The 27,055-nt window shown below is 44.5% G+C and overlaps 1 protein-coding gene across 1 annotated transcript in view; it reads left to right on the top strand.

Moving 5' to 3' along the window:
• Positions 1 to 27,055, top strand: part of HOMER2 (homer scaffold protein 2) — a 321,735-nt gene that overhangs the window by 242,073 nt on the left and 52,607 nt on the right. Inside the window, exon 6 of the mRNA XM_075345844.1 lies at positions 25,221 to 25,377. Coding sequence (XP_075201959.1) covers positions 25,221 to 25,377 — 157 coding nt within the window. The remainder of the gene's footprint in view (positions 1 to 25,220; positions 25,378 to 27,055) is intronic.

The following is a 27,055-nucleotide window of genomic DNA, read 5'->3' as shown; positions in this document are numbered from 1 at the left end:
TATTTTTTCTCATTAATTGATCATGTAATTTCTCTAAAGGCTAAGTCAAAACTCTTTACAACATTGCATATATTTTTTTTTTCTACATGGCCATTTATCAGTCACCTGGTGGTGCGAATACATTAGTTCTAATCTAAGTGCCTATTGTCTTTTCAGCCATTGTCTTTTCAGCCATTGTCTTTTCAGCCATTGTCTTTTCAGACCTTTGTCTTTTCAGACCTTTGTCTTTTCAGACCTTTGTCTTTTCAAGTAGTCGTTAAATTGTTTACAATAAAAACAATTGTGTGTGCTCTTTGTAGCAACTCTGAAGTCTATAATGGAAGAATCCTTTTACTATACTTGCTAGTGTACTCCATCCCTCCAAACACACACCTAGCCCCCAGGACACATGTGATACCCCTGAAGTTTTTTCACTGTTATTGCCAATTATAGTTGGTTTTGCTCCATCAGATTATATATCTACTTTGTCTTGCTTTTCTTTTGGTTATAAATAGCACTGCATTATTTTGAGCCTTTAGCTATTGTCACTTTATTCTTAGAGGGACATGGTCACCATTTAACCAGGAGGCAAAATGCATTATGGTTTATCCCCTGAGCTGTAGTGAGCAGCATTTCTTGGAAAAGTCGCAGTAAATTAAGGTGACATTGCTCACATACGAGGAATAACAAAAAGCCGTAAGGAATCGTTTATTCTTGGCACTGAACAAACCATTGTCTTTGGCAGTTTTGATTGTCTGTATAAAATTTGCTCTAGGAATCTTGCATTATTCTACTGAAGAAATCTTTATTAAATTGTTGACATTTGCAACAGAAAACATTATCGCCTCGCAGTTACTGAAATATCCTGCTCCGAGGTCCAAACGGAAAAAGCCAGAGAATGTATTTGAATTGCCTTATTATTTTTCTGGACTTTATTCATACCGTGTTGTGATTATTTGATACCATGATCCTCTATTTCATGAAAACCAGCTGAGATCTCGCTTGTTTTATATTCACAGGAAATCCAAGGACTCAAATGTTCTTCCCATATTTATTCAAATGCATTGAACAGATTCTGTACATGGAGCATGAAAAATGTATTGTCGCTTGAATTGTCTTCACTACATAAGATGCTACATGTTCTGCATAATCTGAAACATAATGGGAAGTCTATCAGAGCCATCAGGTCTATCTGATCCATATTCTTTAGACTAGTGCAACCAGCAAAGGACTAGATATCAGCTTTTTGTCTTTTTGACTTACAGATTGACAATAAGACAAAATTGTAATATATCACGAAAATCACCCTCTTGCTGTATGAGACTCTGAGGTGACTGTAAAGCAGGGGTTCTGAAACTGGGTATATGGGCCGCACATAGAAAAAAAAATAATTTGGGGGCCGCATTCATTGCAGGACAGTGACAGCTTTGGTGGTACTATATTTTTTTTTTATTATATATATATATATATATATATATATATATATATAATACATACACACTTTTTGGATCAATGTTTTTGAACATTTTTCGCTTGTGTATTACAACAAACATGCACCTTTTTGTTTGCATATAAAAAAAGCATTTTTAATTGTAAAATGCTTATTTTTTTTACATTTAATACCCCTCTTATAATATTGTCTTACAATTAGCACCATATAGTAATTTTAGCCAACATCCTATAGTAGTTCCTATCCTGGTCGTAATCTTTAGTAATGTCCCCAATCCTGTTCCCCTTCTTGTAATAATGTGCCCATCCTTGTCCTCATTCTGTAGTATTGTGCCCATTCTGTAGAAATGTGCCCCATTCTGGTCCCCATCCTATAGCATTGTGCCCATCCGTTTCCCCTTGTAGAAATGTGCCCATCCTTGTCCCCATCCTGTATTAATGTGTCCATCCTTGTCACCTTGTAGTAATATGCCCATCTTTTTCCTCATCCTGTAGTAACGTGCCCCATCCTTGTCCACATCCTGTTTTAGAGGGCCCCGTTCTGTTTTAGAGGGCCCCGTTCTGTTTTAGAGGGCCCCGTTCTGTTTTAGAGGGCCCCGTTCTGTTTTAGAGGGCCCCGTTCTGTTTTAGAGGGCCCCGTTCTGTTTTAGAGGGCCCCGTTCTGTTTTAGAGGGCCCCGTTCTGTTTTAGAGGGCCCCGTTCTGTTTTAGAGGGCCCCGTTCTGTTTTAGAGGGCCCCGTTCTGTTTTAGAGGGCCCCGTTCTGTTTTAGAGGGCCCCGTTCTGTTTTAGAGGGCCCCGTTCTGTTTTAGAGGGCCCCGTTCTGTTTTAGAGGGCCCCGGTCTGTTTTAGAGGGCCCCGGTCTGTTTTAGAGGGCCCCGGTCTGTTTTAGAGGGCCCCGGTCTGTTTTAGAGGGCCCCGGTCTGTTTTAGAGGGCCCCGGTCTGTTTTAGAGGGCCCCGTTCTGTTTTAGAGGGCCCCGTTCTGTTTTAGAGGGCCCCGTTCTGTTTTAGAGGGCCCCGTTCTGTTTTAGAGGGCCCCGTTCTGTTTTAGAGGGCCCCGTTCTGTTTTAGAGGGCCCCGTTCTGTTTTAGAGGGCCCCGTTCTGTTTTAGAGGGCCCCGTTCTGTTTTAGAGGGCCCCGTTCTGTTTTAGAGGGCCCCGTTCTGTTTTAGAGGGCCCCGTTCTGTTTTAGAGGGCCCCGTTCTGTTTTAGAGGGCCCCGTTCTGTTTTAGAGGGCCCCGTTCTGTTTTAGAGGGCCCCGTTCTGTTTTAGAGGGCCCCGTTCTGTTTTAGAGGGCCCCGTTCTGTTTTAGAGGGCCCCGTTCTGTTTTAGAGGGCCCCGTTCTGTTTTAGAGGGCCCCGTTCTGTTTTAGAGGGCCCCGTTCTGTATTAGAGGGCCCCGTCCTGTATTAGAGGGCCCCGTCCTGTATTAGAGGGCCCCGTCGTGTTGTAGGAGGGCCCCGTCGTGTTGTAGGAGGGCCCCGTCGTGTTGTAGGAGGGCCCCGTCGTGTTGTAGGAGGGCCCCGTCGTGTTGTAGGAGGGCCCCGTCGTGTTGTAGGAGGGCCCCGTCGTGTTGTAGGAGGGCCCCGTCGTGTTGTAGGAGGGCCCCGTCGTGTTGTAGGAGGGCCCCGTCGTGTTGTAGGAGGGCCCCGTCGTGTTGTAGGAGGGCCCCGTCGTGTTGTAGGAGGGCCCCGTCGTGTTGGAGGGCCCCGTCGTGTTGGAGGGCCCCGTCGTGTTGTAGGAGGGCCCCGTCGTGTTGTAGGAGGGCCCCGTCATCCTGGTCCCCGTTCTGTTTTAGAGGGCCCCGTCATCCTGGTGCCCGTTCCTGTAGAAATGGGGCCCGTCATCCTGGTGCCCGTTCCTGTAGAAATGGGGCCCGTCATCCTGGTGCCCGTTCCTGTAGAAATGGGGCCCGTCATCCTGGTGCCCGTTCCTGTAGAAATGGGGCCCGTCATCCTGGTGCCCGTTCCTGTAGAAATGGGGCCCGTCATCCTGGTGCCCGTTCCTGTAGAAATGGGGCCCGTCATCCTGGTGCCCGTTCCTGTAGAAATGGGGCCCGTCATCCTGGTGCCCGTTCCTGTAGAAATGGGGCCCGTCATCCTGGTGCCCGTTCCTGTAGAAATGGGGCCCGTCATCCTGGTGCCCGTTCCTGTAGAAATGGGGCCCGTCATCCTGGTGCCCGTTCCTGTAGAAATGGGGCCCGTCATCCTGGTGCCCGTTCCTGTAGAAATGGGGCCCGTCATCCTGGTGCCCGTTCCTGTAGAAATGGGGCCCGTCATCCTGGTGCCCGTTCCTGTAGAAATGGGGCCCATCATTATCTCCTTTCACTGTTGTGCCCATGCTGGTGCTCTTGTAATAATGTTCTCTTCCTGGTCCTTTTCTTGTAGCAATGCCCCATCCTGTAGAAGTGTTACCTATTGTGCCATTCTTCACATATGCACAAAAGAATGTTCCCTCTGTGTCCACTTTCCTGCTCTTTGCGGCCCACAGGCCCGTGTGAGTTTGGGATGTAATCCTTTACAGCAGGGGCCTCAAATACGCCGCAGGCCCCTTGATGATCATGGCCGGTGCGGTCAGTGATTTATTTCAGATGACTGATTTGCAGGCGCTGTACAGAGACCAGCTCTGTGCACATCTATTCGTCTAGCAAGCCACCAGCCAATCGGAGACTGGCAACTGACATTACACACATTAGCTTCTAGCCTCTGATTCGTCAGCAGCTGCCATTGGACTAGCTGTGCACAGAGCTTGTCTGTGTGCAGCGCCTGCAAATCGATCATCTGAATTAAAGTGCTGACTGCGACAGCTCTCTGTATCGGCGGCAATCATCAAGGGGCATGTTTGGGCACAATGCTACAGGATGGGGACCAGGATGGGTACATTAATACATTACTCGTCCACTCACTTGGCTCATTTTTAGCCTGATGGGATAAGTGCATCCCACATCCACTTCACATATCCAGACCACACTTCTTGCTGCCACGACTCGCCATTTTGTTAGTCCATCCAAATAGCTCCACTGGTTAACACACTAGTATAAGCGTACACTTCACTCTCTAGTACCTAATGGGTACACTTCTAAAGGCCGCTTTACACGCGTCGATTTATCGTGCGATCGCATGTGCAACGTGACACGCCCAGATCGTATTTACTATTTGCCGGTATCGTTTGTTACGTTTTACAGTAAATAAACGACCTATAATCTCAAAATCGACACATCAGTGATCAACGATATATTGTTAGACCCAGGCGGTCGTTTGAATGTTGTTCGATGTTGGCAGGCTGTCAAACGGACCAATATGTCGGCTGCTTCCCCAAAACAAACAATTTTTTAAAAATGAACGACATGTCAACGATCCACGATTTTCATCCTATTTGCAATCGTTCAGAGTCGCTTGTAGGTGTCACACGCAACGACGTCGCAAACTATGCCGGATGTGCGTCACGGAATCCGTGACCCCGACGACATATCGCCAGATAAATAGACGCGAGTAACGGGCCCTTTACACTCTAGCATTCATAGAATAATACAGGCAGACTATATGCTCCCTCTTCAAGATTGTGAGTATGTTTAGAGCAGCAAGAAACAAACTTATTACATTTTAAATTTAATATACCAAAGGTACAGCTTTTACAAAATACACAAATTATTAAATAAAAAGGATGTACACAAAAGGCAAATCCATACAAAACAAAAGGCATAATATAAAGAGACCTGAAACTAATAGGATTGGTGAGAGATCCTGCAGAGGAGAACTGCTTACATTTGGACAGGTCTACAATCCTGGTTGTATATCCCATCTCTGACTCTAGGTGTGTCTAGATCAGGGGTCTCAAACACGCAGCTCGCAGGTGGCCCCACAAGCTGCTTCGTGCGGCCCCCAGGCCCGTGCCCCTGTTCACTATCGCGGCAGGAGCCGCAGCCACTGTCTGCGCTTTGTCAGATGAATGTTTTGCTGGCGCTGCGCTCTCGCGCTGGCATCACAATCATCTGACATAAATCACTGACAGTAGCTGCGGCTACTGCATCGGCCGCGATAGTGAACACGGGCACGGGCCTGGGGGCTGCACGAAGCAGGGATGAGGCAGCCGAGGGAACGCGGGACAGGTGAGAAGAATGGTGCTTGTTTTTTGGGGGTTTTTTTGTGTGTATGTGAAGGACAGCACATTAACCCCTTAGCGACCTATGACGTACTGGGTATGTCATGGCTCCCTGGTACTTAAGGACCCGTGACATACCCAGTACGTCATGGCGAGATCACAACCCCGGTGGCTGCGATCGCTTTGCAAATGCCTTCGATTCAGGGAAGAGGGGACCTCTGCCTGACCTCCGGAGGGGTTGTGTCTCCGCCCCGGACCAACGGAGGCTGTGATTGGCTGAGCGGCGTTCTTCAGCCAATCACATCCACTGTAATGGACCCCCCCCATTACTGCAGGATGGGGGCAAGGTGGGCACATTACTATGGGATGGGGATCAGGCTGGTGACATTACTATAGGATTGGGACATTACAAGGATGGGCACAATACTATTGGATGTGGACATTATTACTATAGAATGGGGACAAGGCTGGGGACATTACTATAGGATGGGGACAAGGTGAGCACATTACTATAGGATGGGGACTAGGATAGGCACAGTACTACAGGATAGGGACATTACTACAAGGGGACAAGGATGGGAAACATTACTATAGAATAGGGATAATGCTGGGGACATTACTATAGGATGGGGACAAGGTTGGCACATTACTATAGGATGGGCACATTACTATAGGATGGGACAGTACTATAGGATGGGGACATTGCTACAAGGGGACAAGGATGGGGAACATTACTATAGATTGGGGACAAGGATGAACACATTAGTACAGGATGGGCACATTACGATAAGATGGGGACAAGACTGGGAACATTAATATAGGATGGGCACATTACTACAAGATGGGGACAAGGATGGGGAACATTGCTTTAGGATGGTGACAAGGATGAGCACATTACTGTGGGATGGGGACTAGGATGGGGTACAATACTACAAAGGGACAAGGATTGGCACGTTACAACAAGATGGGGAACATTACTGAAAGATGTTGGCCAGAATTTCTATATAGTGATAATTGTAAGACTATTAGTTACAAGAAAGGAATTAAACAAAGAATGTGCACGTTTGCTATAATAAACAAGTGAAAATGTTCAAAATCAGTGATACAAAGGTGTGTAAAAAAAAAAATAAATTATTATATATGGGATCAATAAAAATGTCAATTTGTCCTGCAAAGAATGCGGCCCTCCAAATTTTTTTTTTTCCTCTGTGCGGCCCATACACCCAGCCGAGTTTGAGACCCCTGGTGTAGATTAATCGGTCCCAACCAGACCCCTCACTTATCCTCTAGTCTTATGAGCACAGGATGGCTAATTATATGCAAGGAAAAACAGTTGCTGGATATAATTCTAATTTATCATATTTTCCCTTAGGAACCCCTTAGTAGAATAATATAAAAGCCATGTTTCTGAAGATGGTTTAACCATCCTTGGCACACCATACATGATGATGACATATCCATAATTCATGTTGGTATTGCATCTCTGTGGTTTGCAAAGCTGAAAATTCTTGTGCTTGAAACCACAAAAGCAATTGTGTTCCCTGATAACGGATTTATCAGTAAGTTGTTTAAAAATCAGATTATTACATAGATGGCAGTGAAATATTGTATTTCCATTCTGATGTACTTGGTGTGGGCTGGAGAGGGCCAGTATACATGGTAGTAGTGAAAAAATGGCAAGTATAGGGTAGCACTTCACCACAATTAAATTGATATGTAGGTCGCATGTATGCCAAAAAGAGGCTAATTCCAATAGTCCATAAGATCCAAAAATTGAGAGACACAACAGCATCCGTGGTAGCAAAAGGCATCTACTTCTTTTTAATGCATCACATATCATACAGGGAGACTGCAACGTTTTGACCCCCCACAAGATGGCTAAAGATCTGTCTATCTTGCGGTCTCCCTGTATTATGTGATGCATTAATAAAGAAGATACTTTTTGCTATCCTATATGATGGGGCAGTGAACTGCTTGCGAACATCTCTGTTAATGAAGAAGCACAGAGAGAACATTTGGTCTTTCTGTAGACCGTTCACTCCTGACTGGTTTGATTATCTTCGTACTGATGATGAAAGGGTTTGTCCAGGTTTTGGGCTGTAACTGCAGACTTTTAAGTTTGTGAATTCTCAGAGTTCACACGATGTACCCTGTAAGGATTCTCCTGGTCTGAGTGGTCATTTGACAGCAAGTATGTGATTTGCATGCTTTCAGACAGATTCTGACTAGATGTGCCCAGCCATGCTCAATCCACTTGTATTAAGCGAGACCGAGCACGATTAGTAAGCATGTGACTGCACGTATGCAAATCACATACTTGATGTCACGTTACCAAGGCCAGCACCAGAAAATCCTGACAGCACACACAATACACACTGTGAAGATTCACAAGTCTGCAGTCACCTACTGATTGCAAAGTTGAACTCCAAGAACGCACAACCTCTTTTTAAAGTTCAACAGTGATATTGGGCTTATGAGACAATTTTAAATCACTCTAACGTGAGATCTCCAAAAGGGTGAGATGTGAAGGAATAGGTGACTAAAAATTAATCTCATCAGTTTCTCCTTGGGAAGATAACCCATCTGCTGTCCCAAGGTCACTACTAGTAATGAGCAAGCTCTTCCATGCTCAGGTGCTCTGTACTTGTAACGAGCCATTTGACTGGCTCTACTTGTGTATAAAGTATAATGGAAGTCCGTGGGGAACTGAAGCATTTTTCCGGAATTGAGTTTCCCATTGACTTCCTTTATTTTCGGTACATGAGTCTAGCCCGTTCGACCGTCCAGCTGTTTGTTGCGAGCACCCTAGCAATGGTAGTGCTCGCTAATCACTACTTTCTTGAGCTGGATCTTAAGGTGATACTATTATAAAGTTAGGCCCCACTGCAATAGTTTACCAAGTAACAAGCTAAGAGGGTTGTGATTGGTTCCAACAGTAAAATTGTGTTTATAGCGATATGATTGAAACCTTTTGTAGGAATCACAGAACGTCTCGGCACTTATTCTCTACAAAGGCGTAAGTCACATCAAATGGCAGAAGTTTTCTTCTCAAATACAAGACTGGATGTTCTTCCCCACTGGAATGTATCTGACTGACAATTGCACCAGGGCCATATGCGCTGTCCTCTGTCTCCACCAGAAACCATTGTCCCACAGACAACGTACATTTTAATAAACAGATTTGAAATAATATTAAGTTCCACAATTGCTTGGCTTTAATAAAAGGAAGAATCTTCTAAATGTGCCCCTGCTATGTACGGTGTTATTTGCCGTTTCGATCATGTAGAGGTGCATCAGCTCAAATACAACCAATTGTGGCACTTATTAATATTCCAAGATCTAGTGATTAAAAATGTACTTTGTTCTTTGGAAAAAAAACCTTTAACACTGATGTTGGGTATCAAGTCCATTGCTCACTCTGTAGCTGGTACTTTCTGCAGGTATTTTCAAGTCCTCTTAGGAAAGTGTCCAGATCCCCATCCTTTCACGTAATAGGAAAGTGTTCTAAACAAGATTTAAATGTGCTTGGTTCACAGAGATGATCATGTTTCCCGGTCAAGGATATATCAGTAAATTTAGACATTGGATTATTGCACAGATGGCAGTGCAATATTATATTTTCACTGCGCCATTCTGATATACCTGCTGTGGAGAGGGATATCCTACGTAAGGGCAGTAAACTTTATCTGCTCATTAGTGTCTCTTTGCTAATGAGGAAGAACACTGAAAGAACATTTTGTTTTCCTATAGACGATCAACTCTTGACCTTTTAATTTGCCTCCATACTGATGATGAGGCTTAACGTTCTGTCTTGATATTGGCTTTTTATTTGCTTTTTCCATTACTTAATACAAGGAAAGGTTATCTGGTGAGAGAGCTTTCCGTCTGTAGTGACAATGAGATAATGAAGGGGGATATTGAAATCCCAGAATATCCTGTGAAATATATTTATTAAAAATATTATGTTAAAAAATTTCCTTTGATTTTTGGATCCCCACTGGAGGATTTCCTTGCAGTGTACCAGACAAGCTGTACTCCGTCTAACCAGTGCCTTGGAATGGCCTCAGGATATACCTGTATTTACAATGTTTAGTAGTGATGGGCAAACCCGAGCTGTAAAGTTTGGGATCCGTACCTAACGCATAGTGTTCGTGCACACTGTCCCGAACACAAGTTTTCCTGGGAAGCTTGTGTTACTGTTCGGGTCCTGGTCAGGTCCAGGGGCTGTAAACAAAAAAATGTACATTAGTAAAAAAACATTATGATTATACTTACCAGTCCCACGAGGCGTCCTGCAGACCCACTCAGCCGCGGTTTCCCGGCCGCTTCTGCTTCCGGGTCCGATCATTAACTTCCGGTGGTATTCACTGCACTGCTTGTCACTTGGCAGTTTTCGGCCATGTTCGTGGTGACATCAGGTTTCACCCGAGTCCATGAGTCTGCTTCTCGCTCTGTTTATATGTTTGTCTGTACAGAGCTATGAAGTAGAGCTGACATTGCTCTCTTGTAGACCACATAGGACAAAGGATTTTTTTTATAATAAAGATGGAGTCTTTAAATGTTTTTTTGTTTCTAATAAAAAAAAATCACGATCATCAGGGGGGTTCGCACATTACTAATGTTTAGGTGAGTGTAAAATTGACCAATCATCTTAATATTTTTATTAATATCGTATCGTATCGGGAGTCTGTCAGCACGAAATGACTGTACAAACCAAATTCAGGTGCCTGGTGCATCACGGCGGGCCATTCATTTAAGTGCACCTTCATATTTATTTGAAAATGTAATTTTTATTTTTTTTTTGTTTTACCCAGCACATGAGACTCAGATTTATAATTTATAGAGTAGAGGTTATTGTGAATAGGAGTCATGATTTCTTTTATATTAATTTGTCTTGGATGCGAAAAACATAAAAAGAAAATAATTTGCTTTTTAATGAACTAAATAATTATCAGTAAACTTTAAAGGAACCTGTCAGTGACATTATTTTTTTATTTTATTTTTAAACGTATATCTACTGAAACCTAGCTTGGTAAAAAAAGTCTGAAAACCCATCTTGTATGCTAATTAGTAGTAATCACTTGTCATATCGACATTTCTAAAGTGTACAGAAAAATAATCGCCAAGCCAGCCCTTATTCCCTTAATTAACCTAAATGACACCTTCATCGTCACCCAGACTGTTCCACCTAATCTGCCCATCCGTTGGAAGTTGATCCTATTGTGACCATGGGAATTATCGTCGTTCTATGCACGTGGCATTCCCCAATAATGACAGAGCCTATGAAATGTGCTTAAGAAAACACTAATAATTCTGCTGCTCACACAAGTGAAAATTCACTGCACATAAGCAATTGCTTGGCTGGAGTGCCCTGTGACTTTGGAGACATTATTAAAGGGGACAGGAGCTAGTAACAAATCTAAAGGACAGGTTATAACATAGGTGTGGATGCAGCCATGTTTACATTTCGCCAATGAGTAGCAAACAGCCTGGAACTTTTGAAAATTACATTTTCTAAGGTATATAATAGTAGTGGTGATTAATAAATGTAGGTTTACAAAGGTCCCATGTCATGCATTTTGGTCAAACAAGTTTAAAAAGTTAAAAACCTGGTGGAAAAAATTCCATAACGTCTGTTGTTTATGGCTAAAGTGTTGTAAAACAGCAAGTGTCTGCTGATGGATTGCAGGACAGATCATTATTGCAACAAAGGTGTTTCTGATAGATAAAATGACCTGGTCTTATATTATTTTTTGCTTCCAAAAATGCGCTAGGGTTTATTTTCGGGGCAGGTCTTATTTTTGGGAAACACGGCTATTCCCTATGTTTAAGTTTTGCCCCAAAAGAAAGCAGACACTCCCCAAGAGGTCCCCCTGCATACCACAATGGTCTCTACCGCCGCTGTCTGGAAGCAGTATCACTCGCGCAGGGTTACTGAGAGTGTGTGTGTGTGTGTGTGTGTGTGTGTTGATGATTCTACGATCGTGTGTGTGTGTATGAGCTGAATGATACTGCGATCGGATGTGTGTGTGTGTGTGTGTGTGAGAGAGCGGGGTGATACTGTGATCGGATGTGTGTGTGTGAGAGCGGGGTGATACTGTGATCGCGCGCGCGTGTGTGTGTGTGTGTGAGAGCGGGGGTGATACTGTGATCGCATGTGTGTGTGAGAGATCGGGGTGATACTGTGATCGCATGTGTGTGTGAGAGATCGAGGTGATATTGTGATCGGATGTGTGTGTGAAGGCGGGGTGATACTGTGATTGCATGTGTGTGTGAGAGCGGGGTGATACTGTGATTGCATGTGTGTGTGAGAGCGGGGTGATACTGTGATCGCATGTGTGTGAGAGCGGGGTGATACTGTGATCGGATGTGTGTTTGTGTGAGCTGAATGATACTGCGTTCGGATGTGTGTGAGAGCGTAGTGATACTGAGACCTGGTGTGTGCTGTGTGGGGGGGGGGGTCGGGTCTTTCTTTTCTGTTTGGTAGAAAAAAAAGGTGAAAAATCCAGCACCAGCAAGTAATAGGAACTAAAACATAGTTTATTAAGGAAAAAATTAAAACCCCTCATATAGATAATTGGACAAACATTCAGAACAAGGAAATGTCAACACGATTCAAGCAAAACAGCTCTTATTTCTTTTGTGCCTGTCTTTTCTCTTTTGCGTCTGCCTGCTTTCTTTAATAAAGTATCCTTATATTTTACGCATACTCCAAAAAGGCCGAAAATTTCTGCGGGGGCTTATTTTTGGCATAGGTCTTATTTTTGGGGAAACGCATTAATATTATTGGTGATGGCTTACTTATGCAGTTTTATAACTCCTCAACATTGAAACTGAATTATCGAACATATGGTAACATGGTCACAAATGGCTTTCTCCTAGAATTCCTTGACCACGGTGAAAAAAAAGTAGTGTCACTTTCAACCGGGGTTTCTGGGGTTACAATTGCCAGGAACACTACTCGTTTTATTTTATAAAAACCGTAGAACAGTGTAGCTGGATCTTAACAGCAATGAAAGGCAAAGACTTCTGGAAGCATAAATAGATACAAGGGGAGAGGAAGTCATTCATTTTGCCAAAGTGCCTACATGCCTCAAAGCCAAAAGCAAAAAGTAGTCAAATGCACTAGTGTGCAGGTAAAAAATTCTTTTAATGAACAAGCAAAGGTACAATACAAAGGCATGGGTATAAGTATAAATAGGTTATAAAGACATAGGGGGTGATAAGAATCCCCACATGTGGATGCATGCAAAATCGTGTCAATTAGGTTACTTGTAGCTCACTGGTATGGTCAGTGCTGAAGGCATATAACAACATAGTGTACACAAAGAAAGTACCAGCCGAAGGAATCAGCATGCCGGTTTACACATTGTAAGTAATACAGCAAAAGACCAGAGGCCAGTATGGAGCTTACCAGGGTAACAGAAGGAAAAGCGTGCAGGCACACACAGGGATAGTCCCGACACGTGTTTCGTGCGGTGACTGCTTCAGGGGACCGTGGACAACAGGACAAAGCGTGAGTCTAATATACCTGCCATACTTGTACTGGATTGGCAACACCTGTCGCAGTTCAATGGGGCGGAGAGGCGCAGCGTCAGTATGGGCGGCTGCTCAAGCGTCATCTGGGTGGAGGGAAATCCCTAATTGACGTCACGAACCCAGAGGACGCCGTGAAGAGAGCCGCACCCACCGCGCATGCGCGATCCCGCAACCAGGAAGTGCGATCGCGAAACCCATATTAAGTACTGGCAGCAGTAAGGGCAAAGAGAAACAGATGGAGCTCCTGGAGAGGAATGTCATATATAATGATAACTCAGAGAAAGTGGCTCAAGTATAGCACAATAGGTATATATAGCTATGCAAGTTTAGTAAAAAACAGACCAATTGTATTTAGGCTGCTTGTTATAAGCAATATACCAGACTAAAGCATATATAGACATATCATGGATGAAAAATACATATATTGAATATATATGAAACATCCCAACCAAGTACAGAAATGAAAACAACTGCTTTGATTAGATTGTGGAGCGAAGCATTTACTGCGGTAATAATCCAGAATAGTTTTTATCGGAGACTCCATTTTCTGTAGTTCATATAGGTATTCAATGTTCTAATTACTGTAACTTCAAAAGAGGTGGCGTGATAGACATCCGGCAGGTATATTAGAAAAACGAAAAAGTGGACTGTGAAGAAGGAAAAAGACACAGAAAGTGAAATTAAAAAATGAGACATAAAAAATTAATTGTTAAAAAGACTCAACAGAGCATGAACAGCACCTGGGAATTGCAACCAACCAGCAAAGAGCATTAGCACAGCCTACAACGGAGGAGACGTGGTGGTTTAAAGGAATGACGCAAACGTTTGTCTTTCGTTCAGTCCGTTGGGTACCACGGACTCAAGCAGAAAGATCCACCGACATTCTGCCCTTGCCAACATCCTATGTATATCCCCGCCCCTAAGTCCGAGGTGCACCTGGTCAATTCCCCTCACCTTGAAACCTGAGGGGTCCGACCGATGGTGCACCCTAAAGTGGCGGGGAATAGTCTTGAGAGTGTCAACATCCTCAAGTTTAACTTGTTTTGTGGCAATTATATCCCTCACATGTTCCCTAGTGCGGACTTTAAGTTCACGGCTGGTTAGCCCGACATATATTAGGTTGCATTCGCACGTGGCATAATAAATTATGCCAGTGCTATTGCACGAAATATAATGTCGAATATCAAATGTCCTAGAGCCACTAGAGGACGTGAAAGATGTTGCCCGAACAATATTACCGTGGCGGCACGCGATGCATAATCCACAGGGGAACGAACCGACTAAGGGCCGCCCAATAGAAAAAGGTAGTTTGTTAGGTCTTGAATAGTGACTGTGGACCAGCATATCGCGTAGGCTACGGCCCCGACGAGCCGTCATAAGAGGGCGGTCAGGCAAAGTGTTTCTCAACACGGGCTCAGTTTGTAGAATAGGCCAATGTTTAGAAAGAATGCCTCTGATGTGTTCCCACTGACGGTTGAATGATGACACAAAACGGATCTTGGGTTCGGTGCAGCGTGTCGTATTGGGATTAAATCTCAGAAGAAGCTGGTGTCGTGGAGCAGACCTTGCGCGTTTGTATGCCTTCTTTATAGATCTTGTACTATAACCTCTCGCCCTAAACCTGTCACGCATCTCATTGGCCCGGTCCTCAAATACCCCCGTCTCAGAGCAAATCCGTTTAAGACGGATAAATTGACCTGTAGGGATGGCATTGATGGTACATTTCGGATGGCCAGAGGATGCGTGAAGAAGGGCGTTAACAGAGGAGGGCTTACGATAAATATCAGTAGACAAAAGGCGCTGGTCAGTAAGGGATATATTAATATCCAGAAAGTCCACCTTAATGGGGTCAGCATGAAAAGTAAGATAGATGTTAAAAGAGTTGGAGTTCAAGTGACGCACAAAGCCCTCAAGCTCCGAGGTGGTTCCCCCCCAGATGACAAAGATGTCATCAATGAAGCGGAGCCAGCACTGCGCATGGGAGCTAGCCGGCACGCCACCGCCGAAAACCTCTCTCTCCCAGTATCCCAGGAAGAGGTTTGCGTACGATGGCGCGCAAGCCGCCCCCATCGCAGTGCCGCGCCGCTGGAGGTAGAACCGTTCCCCGAAGGTGAAGACATTGTGCGTCAGTATGAACTCCAGTAACTCCGAAATCAGCTGTTGTAGAGGGGGTGCCCAGTTGCTCATACTCAGAAAATACTCCACCGCCTGCAAACCATGTTCATGACAAATGTTGGTATAAAGTGTCTCCACATCCAAGGTCACCAGCAATACACCCACGTCCGCCGTCAGGCCATTAAGCCTCCTAAGGACGTCCGAGGTGTCTCTGACATGGGAGGGCAGCGTCTCAACCAAAGGTTGGAGGTAAAAATCTATAAACTTGCAGACTGCATCGCATAGCCCTCCCATGCCAGAGACAATCGGACGCCCAGGGGGAACCCGAGGGTTCTTATGTATTTTTGGCAATAGGTAGAACGTGGGCGTTACCGGCAACCTTGGAAGGAGACCATCATAGATCTTTTTTGTTATGGTGCCTGCGGTGAGAGCATTTTCGAGCATGAGAGTCAACTGGGTAAGATAGGCATTAGTCGGGTTCGAGGGAAGCAACTGGTAGAAGTCAGCATTCTTCAATTGCCTATATACCTCGCGCTCATACATGGTGGTTGGCCAAATCACCACGTTACCCCCCTTATCCGCTGGTTTAATCACGACCCCCTCTAGCTTCTTTAATTCCTCAAGGGCCCGTTGATGTTTAACCGAAAGATTATTGGGTAGGTTACTCCTTGAGAGAGATTTCAGGTCTCCCATGACCAGGTCATGAAAGATCTGAACCTGGGGGCACAGCGAAAGCCGGGGGAACGTGGTGGAGCGCGGGTACAGATGCGTAGGGAAGATACCAGACAACTCACCAGATGCCTGAGCCTCGAGTTCTTCGAGTGTACGTGTTGCCTCCTCCTCGGCCTCAGTGATGGACAGACCCGGACCAGATGTCTTAGAATGCAGCTTGTGGAGGATCAGCCTTCTGAGGAACAGGTTCAAGTCCTTTGCAACTGTAAATAAGTCAAAATTGCAATCAGGCACAAAAGTTAGCCCCAATTTTAACACTTCAACCTGATCATCAGAAAGTACAAGTTGCGACAAATTAATCACCTCCAATTCATTAGAGCTGCCCTTTTTGGCAATTGCACCCTGAGTTGGTCTCGGGGGGCCAGGGGGTGCCTTGTTAGATCGATTTTTCCCAATAAACCCTCTGGTCACGGGTCTCGAGAGAACTTGCGAAGTCACATTCTCGTCCTCCACTGAAGAAACCGAGGAGGCGGATACAGAGGCTGCCAGACCAGCGAAGTGCCGTCTACGACGTGTGTTCCCCCTCCAACGATATACCTGCTGATTCTTATAATCGGTGACATCCCGTTGATATTTTTTGGTTTTAGTCGAGACCAGTTCCTTTTCCCATTTAGTGAATTCTTTATCCATTGTTTCATTGAAACTGGATAGTTCCGTGGGCGTTAATTCCTTAGGCAGCCGGTCTAATAGGGTGGCAATCTCTCCATCAAGGTCACGGAGAGAGGCCTCATTGTTTTTAATCAATAAAAGCATAAAGGACTTAGAGCAAGCCGAGGCTGCGTCCTCCCAGTCTCGTTTAAAGTCCACGTCCGTGACATTAAAGGAGGGGAAAACTTGCACCCTAAGACCTCTAGGTATTAAATCTCGGTCGACATAGCGCTGCATGAACGCTTTATTCCACCACAATCTCATCCTGCGGTTATATAAAAGCTTAAGTTGGTTACAAAGTTCCCTGTGCGATCTGGAGTCAGTCGTGTTGTCCAATTCACCCTCGGTGTCAAAAACCTTGTTCAACTGGGTCTGCCACGTAGTTTCGCGGACCCTATAATCCATACTGTTCAATAATACTGTGAAAAAACACAGAGAAATACACATAAAAACCGTAGAACAGTGTAGCTGGATCTTAACAGCAATGAAAGGCAAAGACTTCTGGAAGCATAAATAGATACAAGGGGAGAGGAAGTCATTCATTTTGCCAAAGTGCCTACATGCCTCAAAGCCAAAAGCAAAAAGTAGTCAAATGCACTAGTGTGCAGGTAAAAAATTCTTTTAATGAACAAGCAAAGGTACAATACAAAGGCATGGGTATAAGTATAAATAGGTTATAAAGACATAGGGGGTGATAAGAATCCCCACATGTGGATGCATGCAAAATCGTGTCAATTAGGTTACTTGTAGCTCACTGGTATGGTCAGTGCTGAAGGCATATAACAACATAGTGTAGACAAAGAAAGTACCAGCCGAAGGAATCAGCATGCCGGTTTACACATTGTAAGTAATGCAGCAAAAGACCAGAGGCCAGATGACGCTTGAGCAGCCGCCCATACTGACGCTGCGCCTCTCCGCCCCATTGAACTGCGACAGGTGTTGCCAATCCAGTACAAGTATGGCAGGTATATTAGACTCACGCTTTGTCCTGTTGTCCACGGTCCCCTGAAGCAGTCACCGAACGAAACACGTGTCGGGACTATCCCTGTGTGTGCCTGCACGCTTTTCCTTCTGTTACCCTGGTAAGCTCCATACTGGCCTCTGGTCTTTTGCTGTATTACTTACAATGTGTAAACCGGCATGCTGATTCCTTCGGCTGGTACTTTCTTTGTCTACACTATGTTGTTATATGCCTTCAGCACTGACCATACCAGTGAGCTACAAGTAACCTAATTGACACGATTTTGCATGCATCCACATGTGGGGATTCTTATCACCCCCTATGTCTTTATAACCTATTTATACTTATACCCATGCCTTTGTATTGTACCTTTGCTTGTTCATTAAAAGAATTTTTTACCTGCACACTAGTGCATTTGACTACTTTTTGCTTTTGGCTTTGAGGCATGTAGGCACTTTGGCAAAATGAATGACTTCCTCTCCCCTTGTATCTATTTATGCTTCCAGAAGTCTTTGCCTTTCATTGCTGTTAAGATCCAGCTACACTGTTCTACGGTTTTTATGTGTATTTCTCTGTGTTTTTTCACAGTATTATTGAACAGTATGGATTATAGGGTCCGCGAAACTACGTGGCAGACCCAGTTGAACAAGGTTTTTGACACCGAGGGTGAATTGGACAACACGACTGACTCCAGATCGCACAGGGAACTTTGTAACCAACTTAAGCTTTTATATAACCGCAGGATGAGATTGTGGTGGAATAAAGCGTTCATGCAGCGCTATGTCGACCGAGATTTAATACCTAGAGGTCTTAGGGTGCAAGTTTTCCCCTCCTTTAATGTCACGGACGTGGACTTTAAACGAGACTGGGAGGACGCAGCCTCGGCTTGCTCTAAGTCCTTTATGCTTTTATTGATTAAAAACAATGAGGCCTCTCTCCGTGACCTTGATGGAGAGATTGCCACCCTATTAGACCGGCTGCCTAAGGAATTAACGCCCACGGAACTATCCAGTTTCAATGAAACAATGGATAAAGAATTCACTAAATGGGAAAAGGAACTGGTCTCGACTAAAACCAAAAAATATCAACGGGATGTCACCGATTATAAGAATCAGCAGGTATATCGTTGGAGGGGGAACACACGTCGTAGACGGCACTTCGCTGGTCTGGCAGCCTCTGTATCCGCCTCCTCGGTTTCTTCAGTGGAGGACGAGAATGTGACTTCGCAAGTTCTCTCGAGACCCGTGACCAGAGGGTTTATTGGGAAAAATCAATCTAACAAGGCACCCCCTGGCCCCCCGAGACCAACTCGGGGTGCAATTGCCAAAAAGGGCAGCTCTAATGAATTGGAGGTGATTAATTTGTCGCAACTTGTACTTTCTGATGATCAGGTTGAAGTGTTAAAATTGGGGCTAACTTTTGTGCCTGATTGCAATTTTGACTTATTTACAGTTGCAAAGGACTTGAACCTGTTCCTCAGAAGGCTGATCCTCCACAAGCTGCATTCTAAGACATCTGGTCCGGGTCTGTCCATCACTGAGGCCGAGGAGGAGGCAACACGTACACTCGAAGAACTCGAGGCTCAGGCATCTGGTGAGTTGTCTGGTATCTTCCCTACGCATCTGTACCCGCGCTCCACCACGTTCCCCCCGCTTTCGCTGTGCCCCCAGGTTCAGATCTTTCATGACCTGGTCATGGGAGACCTGAAATCTCTCTCAAGGAGTAACCTACCCAATAATCTTTCGGTTAAACATCAACGGGCCCTTGAGGAATTAAAGAAGCTAGAGGGGGTCGTGATTAAACCAGCGGATAAGGGGGGTAACGTGGTGATTTGGCCAACCACCATGTATGAGCGCGAGGTATATAGGCAATTGAAGAATGCTGACTTCTACCAGTTGCTTCCCTCGAACCCGACTAATGCCTATCTTACCCAGTTGACTCTCATGCTCGAAAATGCTCTCACCGCAGGCACCAGAACAAAAAAGATCTATGATGGTCTCCTTCCAAGGTTGCCGGTAACGCCCACGTTCTACCTATTGCCAAAAATACATAAGAACCCTCTGGTTCCCCCTGGGCGTCCGATTGTCTCTGGCATGGGAGGGCTATGCGATGCAGTCTGCAAGTTTATAGATTTTTACCTCCAACCTTTGGTTGAGACGCTGCCCTCCCATGTCAGAGACACCTCGGACGTCCTTAGGAGGCTTAATGGCCTGACGGCGGACGTGGGTGTATTGCTGGTGACCTTGGATGTGGAGACACTTTATACCAACATTTGTCATGAACATGGTTTGCAGGCGGTGGAGTATTTTCTGAGTATGAGCAACTGGGCACCCCCTCTACAACAGCTGATTTCGGAGTTACTGGAGTTCATACTGACGCACAATGTCTTCACCTTCGGGGAACGGTTCTACCTCCAGCGGCGCGGCACTGCGATGGGGGCGGCTTGCGCGCCATCGTACGCAAACCTCTTCCTGGGATACTGGGAGAGAGAGGTTTTCGGCGGTGGCGTGCCGGCTAGCTCCCATGCGCAGTGCTGGCTCCGCTTCATTGATGACATCTTTGTCATCTGGGGGGGAACCACCTCGGAGCTTGAGGGCTTTGTGCGTCACTTGAACTCCAACTCTTTTAACATCTATCTTACTTTTCATGCTGACCCCATTAAGGTGGACTTTCTGGATATTAATATATCCCTTACTGACCAGCGCCTTTTGTCTACTGATATTTATCGTAAGCCCTCCTCTGTTAACGCCCTTCTTCACGCATCCTCTGGCCATCCCAAATTTACCATCAATGCCATCCCTACAGGTCAATTTATCCGTCTTAAACGGATTTGCTCTGAGACGGGGGTATTTGAGGACCGGGCCAATGAGATGCGTGACAGGTTTAGGGCGAGAGGTTATAGTACAAGATCTATAAAGAAGGCATACAAATGCGCAAGGTCTGCTCCACGAGACCAGCTTCTTCTGAGATTTAATCCCAATACGACACGCTGCACCGAACCCAAGATCCGTTTTGTGTCATCATTCAACCGTCAGTGGGAACACATCAGAGGCATTCTTTCTAAACATTGGCCTATTCTACAAACTGAGCCCGTGTTGAGAAACACTTTGCCTGACCGCCCTCTTATGACGGCTCGTCGGGGCCGTAGCCTACGCGATATGCTGGTCCACAGTCACTATTCAAGACCTAACAAACTACCTTTTTCTATTGGGCGGCCCTTAGTCGGTTCGTTCCCCTGTGGATTATGCATCGCGTGCCGCCACGGTAATATTGTTCGGGCAACATCTTTCACGTCCTCTAGTGGCTCTAGGACATTTGATATTCGACATTATATTTCGTGCAATAGCACTGGCATAATTTATTATGCCACGTGCGAATGCAACCTAATATATGTCGGGCTAACCAGCCGTGAACTTAAAGTCCGCACTAGGGAACATGTGAGGGATATAATTGCCACAAAACAAGTTAAACTTGAGGATGTTGACACTCTCAAGACTATTCCCCGCCACTTTAGGGTGCACCATCGGTCGGACCCCTCAGGTTTCAAGGTGAGGGGAATTGACCAGGTGCACCTCGGACTTAGGGGCGGGGATATACATAGGATGTTGGCAAGGGCAGAATGTCGGTGGATCTTTCTGCTTGAGTCCGTGGTACCCAACGGACTGAACGAAAGACAAACGTTTGCGTCATTCCTTTAAACCACCACGTCTCCTCCGTTGTAGGCTGTGCTAATGCTCTTTGCTGGTTGGTTGCAATTCCCAGGTGCTGTTCATGCTCTGTTGAGTCTTTTTAACAATTAATTTTTTATGTCTCATTTTTTAATTTCACTTTCTGTGTCTTTTTCCTTCTTCACAGTCCACTTTTTCGTTTTTCTAATATACCTGCCGGATGTCTATCACGCCACCTCTTTTGAAGTTACAGTAATTAGAACATTGAATACCTATATGAACTACAGAAAATGGAGTCTCCGATAAAAACTATTCTGGATTATTACCGCAGTAAATGCTTCGCTCCACAATCTAATCAAAGCAGTTGTTTTCATTTCTGTACTTGGTTGGGATGTTTCATATATATTCAATATATGTATTTTTCATCCATGATATGTCTATATATGCTTTAGTCTGGTATATTGCTTATAACAAGCAGCCTAAATACAATTGGTCTGTTTTTTACTAAACTTGCATAGCTATATATACCTATTGTGCTATACTTGAGCCACTTTCTCTGAGTTATCATTATATATGACATTCCTCTCCAGGAGCTCCATCTGTTTCTCTTTGCCCTTACTGCTGCCAGTACTTAATATGGGTTTCGCGATCGCACTTCCTGGTTGCGGGATCGCGCATGCGCGGTGGGTGCGGCTCTCTTCACGGCGTCCTCTGGGTTCGTGACGTCAATTAGGGATTTCCCTCCACCCAGATGACGCTTGAGCAGCCGCCCATACTGACGCTGCGCCTCTCCGCCCCATTGAACTGCGACAGGTGTTGCCAATCCAGTACAAGTATGGCAGGTATATTAGACTCACGCTTTGTCCTGTTGTCCACGGTCCCCTGAAGCAGTCACCGCACGAAACACGTGTCGGGACTATCCCTGTGTGTGCCTGCACGCTTTTCCTTCTGTTACCCTGGTAAGCTCCATACTGGCCTCTGGTCTTTTGCTGTATTACTTACAATGTGTAAACCGGCATGCTGATTCCTTCGGCTGGTACTTTCTTTGTCTACACTATGTTGTTATATGCCTTCAGCACTGACCATACCAGTGAGCTACAAGTAACCTAATTGACACGATTTTGCATGCATCCACATGTGGGGATTCCTATCACCCCCTATGTCTTTATAACCTATTTATACTTATACCCATGCCTTTGTATTGTACCTTTGCTTGTTCATTAAAAGAATTTTTTACCTGCACACTAGTGCATTTGACTACTTTTTGCTTTTGGCTTTGAGGCATGTAGGCACTTTGGCAAAATGAATGACTTCCTCTCCCCTTGTATCTATTTTCGTTTTATTTTATGTAAGTTATGTACATATAGATATGGTTGGAAAGTTGGTATTATGTATGTGCCAGTTATCGCTGACCATCTTCGGTACTAGAATATCTATAATGACTTTTTGCTTGTTGTCATCCTCTGCTGTATTTAAGATGTTTTTCTTCAGATCGATGTATAAAGCCAACAAGTGACAGAATTCAATATTTTTCTTGCGAGTCAATGAACTTTGATTTTTAAGAAAACAGGCAGGAACACTGACAATATAGTCTATTATATTTGGTGATAACTGTCCAGGAGGTGATTTCACTGCACCAGAAATTGTGAGATAATTTGACATTGTGAATAGAGCATTAGATTTACTGCAGTGCTGATCAATACTGACACTTGTTGGAGTTGTTACTGTGATCTTACAGATGCCAGAAAATAGTTTCATGAGGTGTTTGTTCAATAGTGTAGCTATTGCTTACAAAGCTGCTGCCATATATCTGTTAGCTAGTCAAAGCAATGACCTGCTAGCTTCATGTGCTTCATTTACCCAACCTTTCTAAAATATAAAATAAAGAATATACTTTCCAGCTTTCCCAAAATGCACAGGAGAGAACAAAGGGGAGACCACCCAAAAAAAATTAACAAATTTCCCAGGTACCTTTTTAAACCAGATTTCAGAAGATTTCTTGTATCCCCACATCCAGTGGTGTACTTGGGAGGGCATAGAGCAAGGCATGTAGGGGTGGGAAATTATCATATATGGGTATGATCTGTAAAAGGGGTGTGCTGTGAATATCCCCAATCACAAGCTTAAAAGTGTTGCAAGTATGCTGTAGGTTGAAAAATAGTGAATGTTGCCTTAAAGAAAATTTATCAGAAAATTACTTGTTTAAATTAACTGTTTTTTGAAATGTTTTAAAAAAAACAACAACTTTTTTCTATATCACAATTAGTAACCATAAAAATGAGGCATCTCGCAGTTCTCATACTGACCACTGGAGCTTTATTAGACTCTAACTTCCGCTGTCAGCAAATTCACATGTACATTAGCCATAATGAACAGACTCTGACCATATTTGTGTCTAATCAGAGTGTGCACAAGTCACTGTGATGGGAGGAGGAGTAAGATCCTCTGAGGTATCACCTAATGTAATGAGTGGATCTTCATCAGGTGTATATAGATGTGACCTGTCATTGTAATCAGTTCATCGCAAATGTAAACATTTTGAGATCCGATTTGTAGTTTGCAAAAAAAAAAAAAAAAAAAGTCCTCCTCACGATTTCCCCCATTGCTGAAGCATCATGCTGATGGCTAATGTCAATACCGTGGCTACATAAGCCTGCCTGTAATGCCCTACAGCAATGACCGCTTACGGATTATCTTACTTTGTACAGTGGTGGTTAGTGCCTGGGTCATCAGAGATCAGCGTTCCCCAGCAGACCAGTTTGTATGACAGACTAGTTTTACATCTCCAGAGTCACTGTAGTTTTTTAATCTCTTAGGGTTAGTGGAGTCCTCTTTCTCCTGTAGTAAGTGGTTATGGTTAACAGGTTTTCCCGCTATCTTCTCCACCGCAAGTATTTTCCAACCAATCACAAGCTTTCCAGTATTGAGATTTGTGACAACGTATTCACTGGCAATCAAGTTTTTTGGTAAAATTTTGCAAATTTGAGTTTTAAAAGATTCGCTTGTATTTACTGAAAGACCTTCTTGAAAGATCACGAGTGTAAAGGCTACTTTACACACTGCGATATCGGTCCCGATATCGCTAGTGTGTGTACCCGCCCCCATCTGTTGCGCGACACGGGCATATCGCTGCCCGTGCCGCACAACATCGCCCACAGCCGTCACACATACTTACCTGTCCGGCGACGTCGCTGTGACCGGCGAACCGCATCCTTTCTAAGGGGGCGGTCCGTGCAGCGTCACAGCGACGTCACTGAAACGTCACTGAACCGCCGCCCAATAGCAGTGGAGGGGCGGAGATGAGCGGGACGTAACATCCCGCCCACCTCCTTCCTTCCGCATAGCGGCCGGGAGGCAGGTAAGGGGAGCTTCCTCGTTCCTGCGGCGTCACACGCAGCGATGTGTGCTGCCGCAGGAACGAGGAACAACCTCGTTACTGCTGTAGTAACGAGATTTGAGAATGGACCCCCGTGTCGCCGATTAGCGATTTTGCACGTTTTTGCAACGATGCAAAATCGCTTATCGATGTCACACGCAACGGCATCGCCAATGCGGCCGGATGTGCGTCACGAATTCCGTGACCCCAACGACTCCGCATTAGCGATGTCGTAGCGTGTAAAGCCCGCTTTAGTCTAAAAAGCCCTAGTAGTCAGTGTGAAGTTTGCAAATTTTAGTTCAAGTTTTTTTTTAAAAAAAAAAGATCTAAACAATAGAAACATGCTTGTAGCATAAAAACCTTCAGGTAATTTCTTGATGACCCATTCCATTTAAACACCCACCCAAACTAGTATTTGAGGGGCTTTCGGATATTCCACTTGGACCTCTTGTTAAAGCGCGCCTGCATGTTGAGCATTGTTTGATCGTCGACGCATATGTTCTAGAGCAGAAGTCCCATGTCTCAAAGTTGTATAACTAAATTTCAGGCTCTCATATAGACACAAAGAAATATACACTTGTCTGATCTTCCAGCAAAAAGTTGACTACATTCTTTGCACATTTTTCTCAGTCTTCAATTCTCTATTTTTTTTTAGCACCTCCAATGTAAAGAAATGGGAAACGGAGTTAGAAACTTTGAGAGAAAGTAATGCCCGGCTGTCATTGGCCCTACAAGAGTCCATTGCGAGTGTAGAACATTGGAAGAAGCAATTTCTAGCATGTAAAGATGAGAATGACCAACTCAGGAACAAGGTAAAGTGTACACAAGGTTCCTCTGATGTGGCTTGTAGTGGACATTGTCTGAAGGATATGCTCATGTGTTTGTACTCATAAAAGGCTCATTTTTAATTGTAGAACATCATCTAGGGTTAGATGTAAATGTTTTAGATGACAATTCCAGGAAATGTTAAGACATTCTATTCATCAGATTTTTCATCACCAGTCTTCTAAAAAGCACTGGAGGTAAATATTTCAGATGTCCATATTTGAGATTGCAGGTTGTCTGCTTAGAAGAAACCACGGCATAAACTAGGGAACCACCTATAACACTCCTTTGTAACATCATTAAGGGTTTTTCCAGAATTAGAGCAGCAAATCATGGCTGCTTTCTTTTCACAGTGGCCCTACATCTGTTTGACTAGTTGGGTATGGTATTGAAGCTTGGCTCCATTTACTTCAGTGGAGCCGAGCTGCAATAGTGTTCTGAACCTATAGACGGCTGTGGCATGTTTTTCTAATCCTGTCTAACCACTTTAAGGCTATGTGTCCACGTTGCTTTTTAAACTGCAGCGTTTAATGCCAAAATGGATGTGTTCTTCTTTTCAAGCATAGTCTATGGGAATTTGGGTTTCTTGCGCACACTATGCTGTTCAAAAAGGTGGCAGAAATTTGGGCAAAAACTCAGCTTTGCAGTTCAAAACTCAAATGGCAAAAACAATTGACATGGACACAGCTCGGCAGGTCGTCTTGCAGTCTCAGATGCTACCTAGCTGTGATTGGCAGCGTCTGGCAGAGAGCAGGGAAAGCACATGCCCTCAGAAGACTGTGAAGAACTGCCCATTTCTACTGCAAGATTCAAGGTTTTAGGTGCAGATGTGTCCACTCTTAACCTTTTTATTTATGATTTTTCATGATAGAAATTCAACACAATCTTGCAATCTCTAAATTATTTGCTAACCCCAAAACTAACAGGGCTTTATTTTAACTCTATTTTAACTGAAACATTGAAAAGTATAGATGGGTGAACCCACAGATGTTCAAGTTCAACACGTCCGGCCTGACTAAAAGAAAAAAGTCCAGTTATCGACTCGACTTGAAGCCAAATATGAGCATGGAGTCCGGATCCCATAAAGTCTACAGTGACTGGAACGTGTGCTGTAAAATGGTGTTAGTAAGGGCTAGGGGGATGTATAGCAGGAGAATTATACTTTCCAAGTCTCCAGCGCGGCTGTCGCACTGCTTCCGGGTCCACTCATTTTTTACCAGGAGATGCAGAATTGTCTGCAATCAAACATTCAATATGCGCATACATTGCCTAATCCAGCATTGAGTTCAATTACTTCACCTGAGGGGATGTCACCAATAGAGATAAGCGAACCTGAGGTCCGATTTTCGATCCGAACACCAACTTAAAAAAAAATCAAGGTTTAGGGTTTGGATGCTTTACGTGCGAACTTCACTTGTACAAGCAATGCTGTGCTTCGGTACGCTTGGTGCTCAGCCCTGTGCGAGCCGCTTGCAGTGTTTAAACAGTTCGCACTCGTGGTAACATCAGCATGATTACATGTAGTGTGCAACCCAAAACATTTTTTTAAAAAGCATGCCCAGCCTCCCCACGGAAGTGGTCTGCTTATGGCTGGCTGTTTGTGGGTGCAGACTCAAACTGCCAATCCGTTACTTGCTTCGGGGCTCGGGTCAAACTTGAGCCAGT

The sequence above is a fragment of the Anomaloglossus baeobatrachus genome, chromosome 4 (assembly GCF_048569485.1).
Source record: "Anomaloglossus baeobatrachus isolate aAnoBae1 chromosome 4, aAnoBae1.hap1, whole genome shotgun sequence".
Lineage (NCBI taxonomy): Eukaryota > Metazoa > Chordata > Amphibia > Anura > Aromobatidae > Anomaloglossus > Anomaloglossus baeobatrachus.
This window is presented reverse-complemented; position numbering and strand designations above follow the sequence as displayed.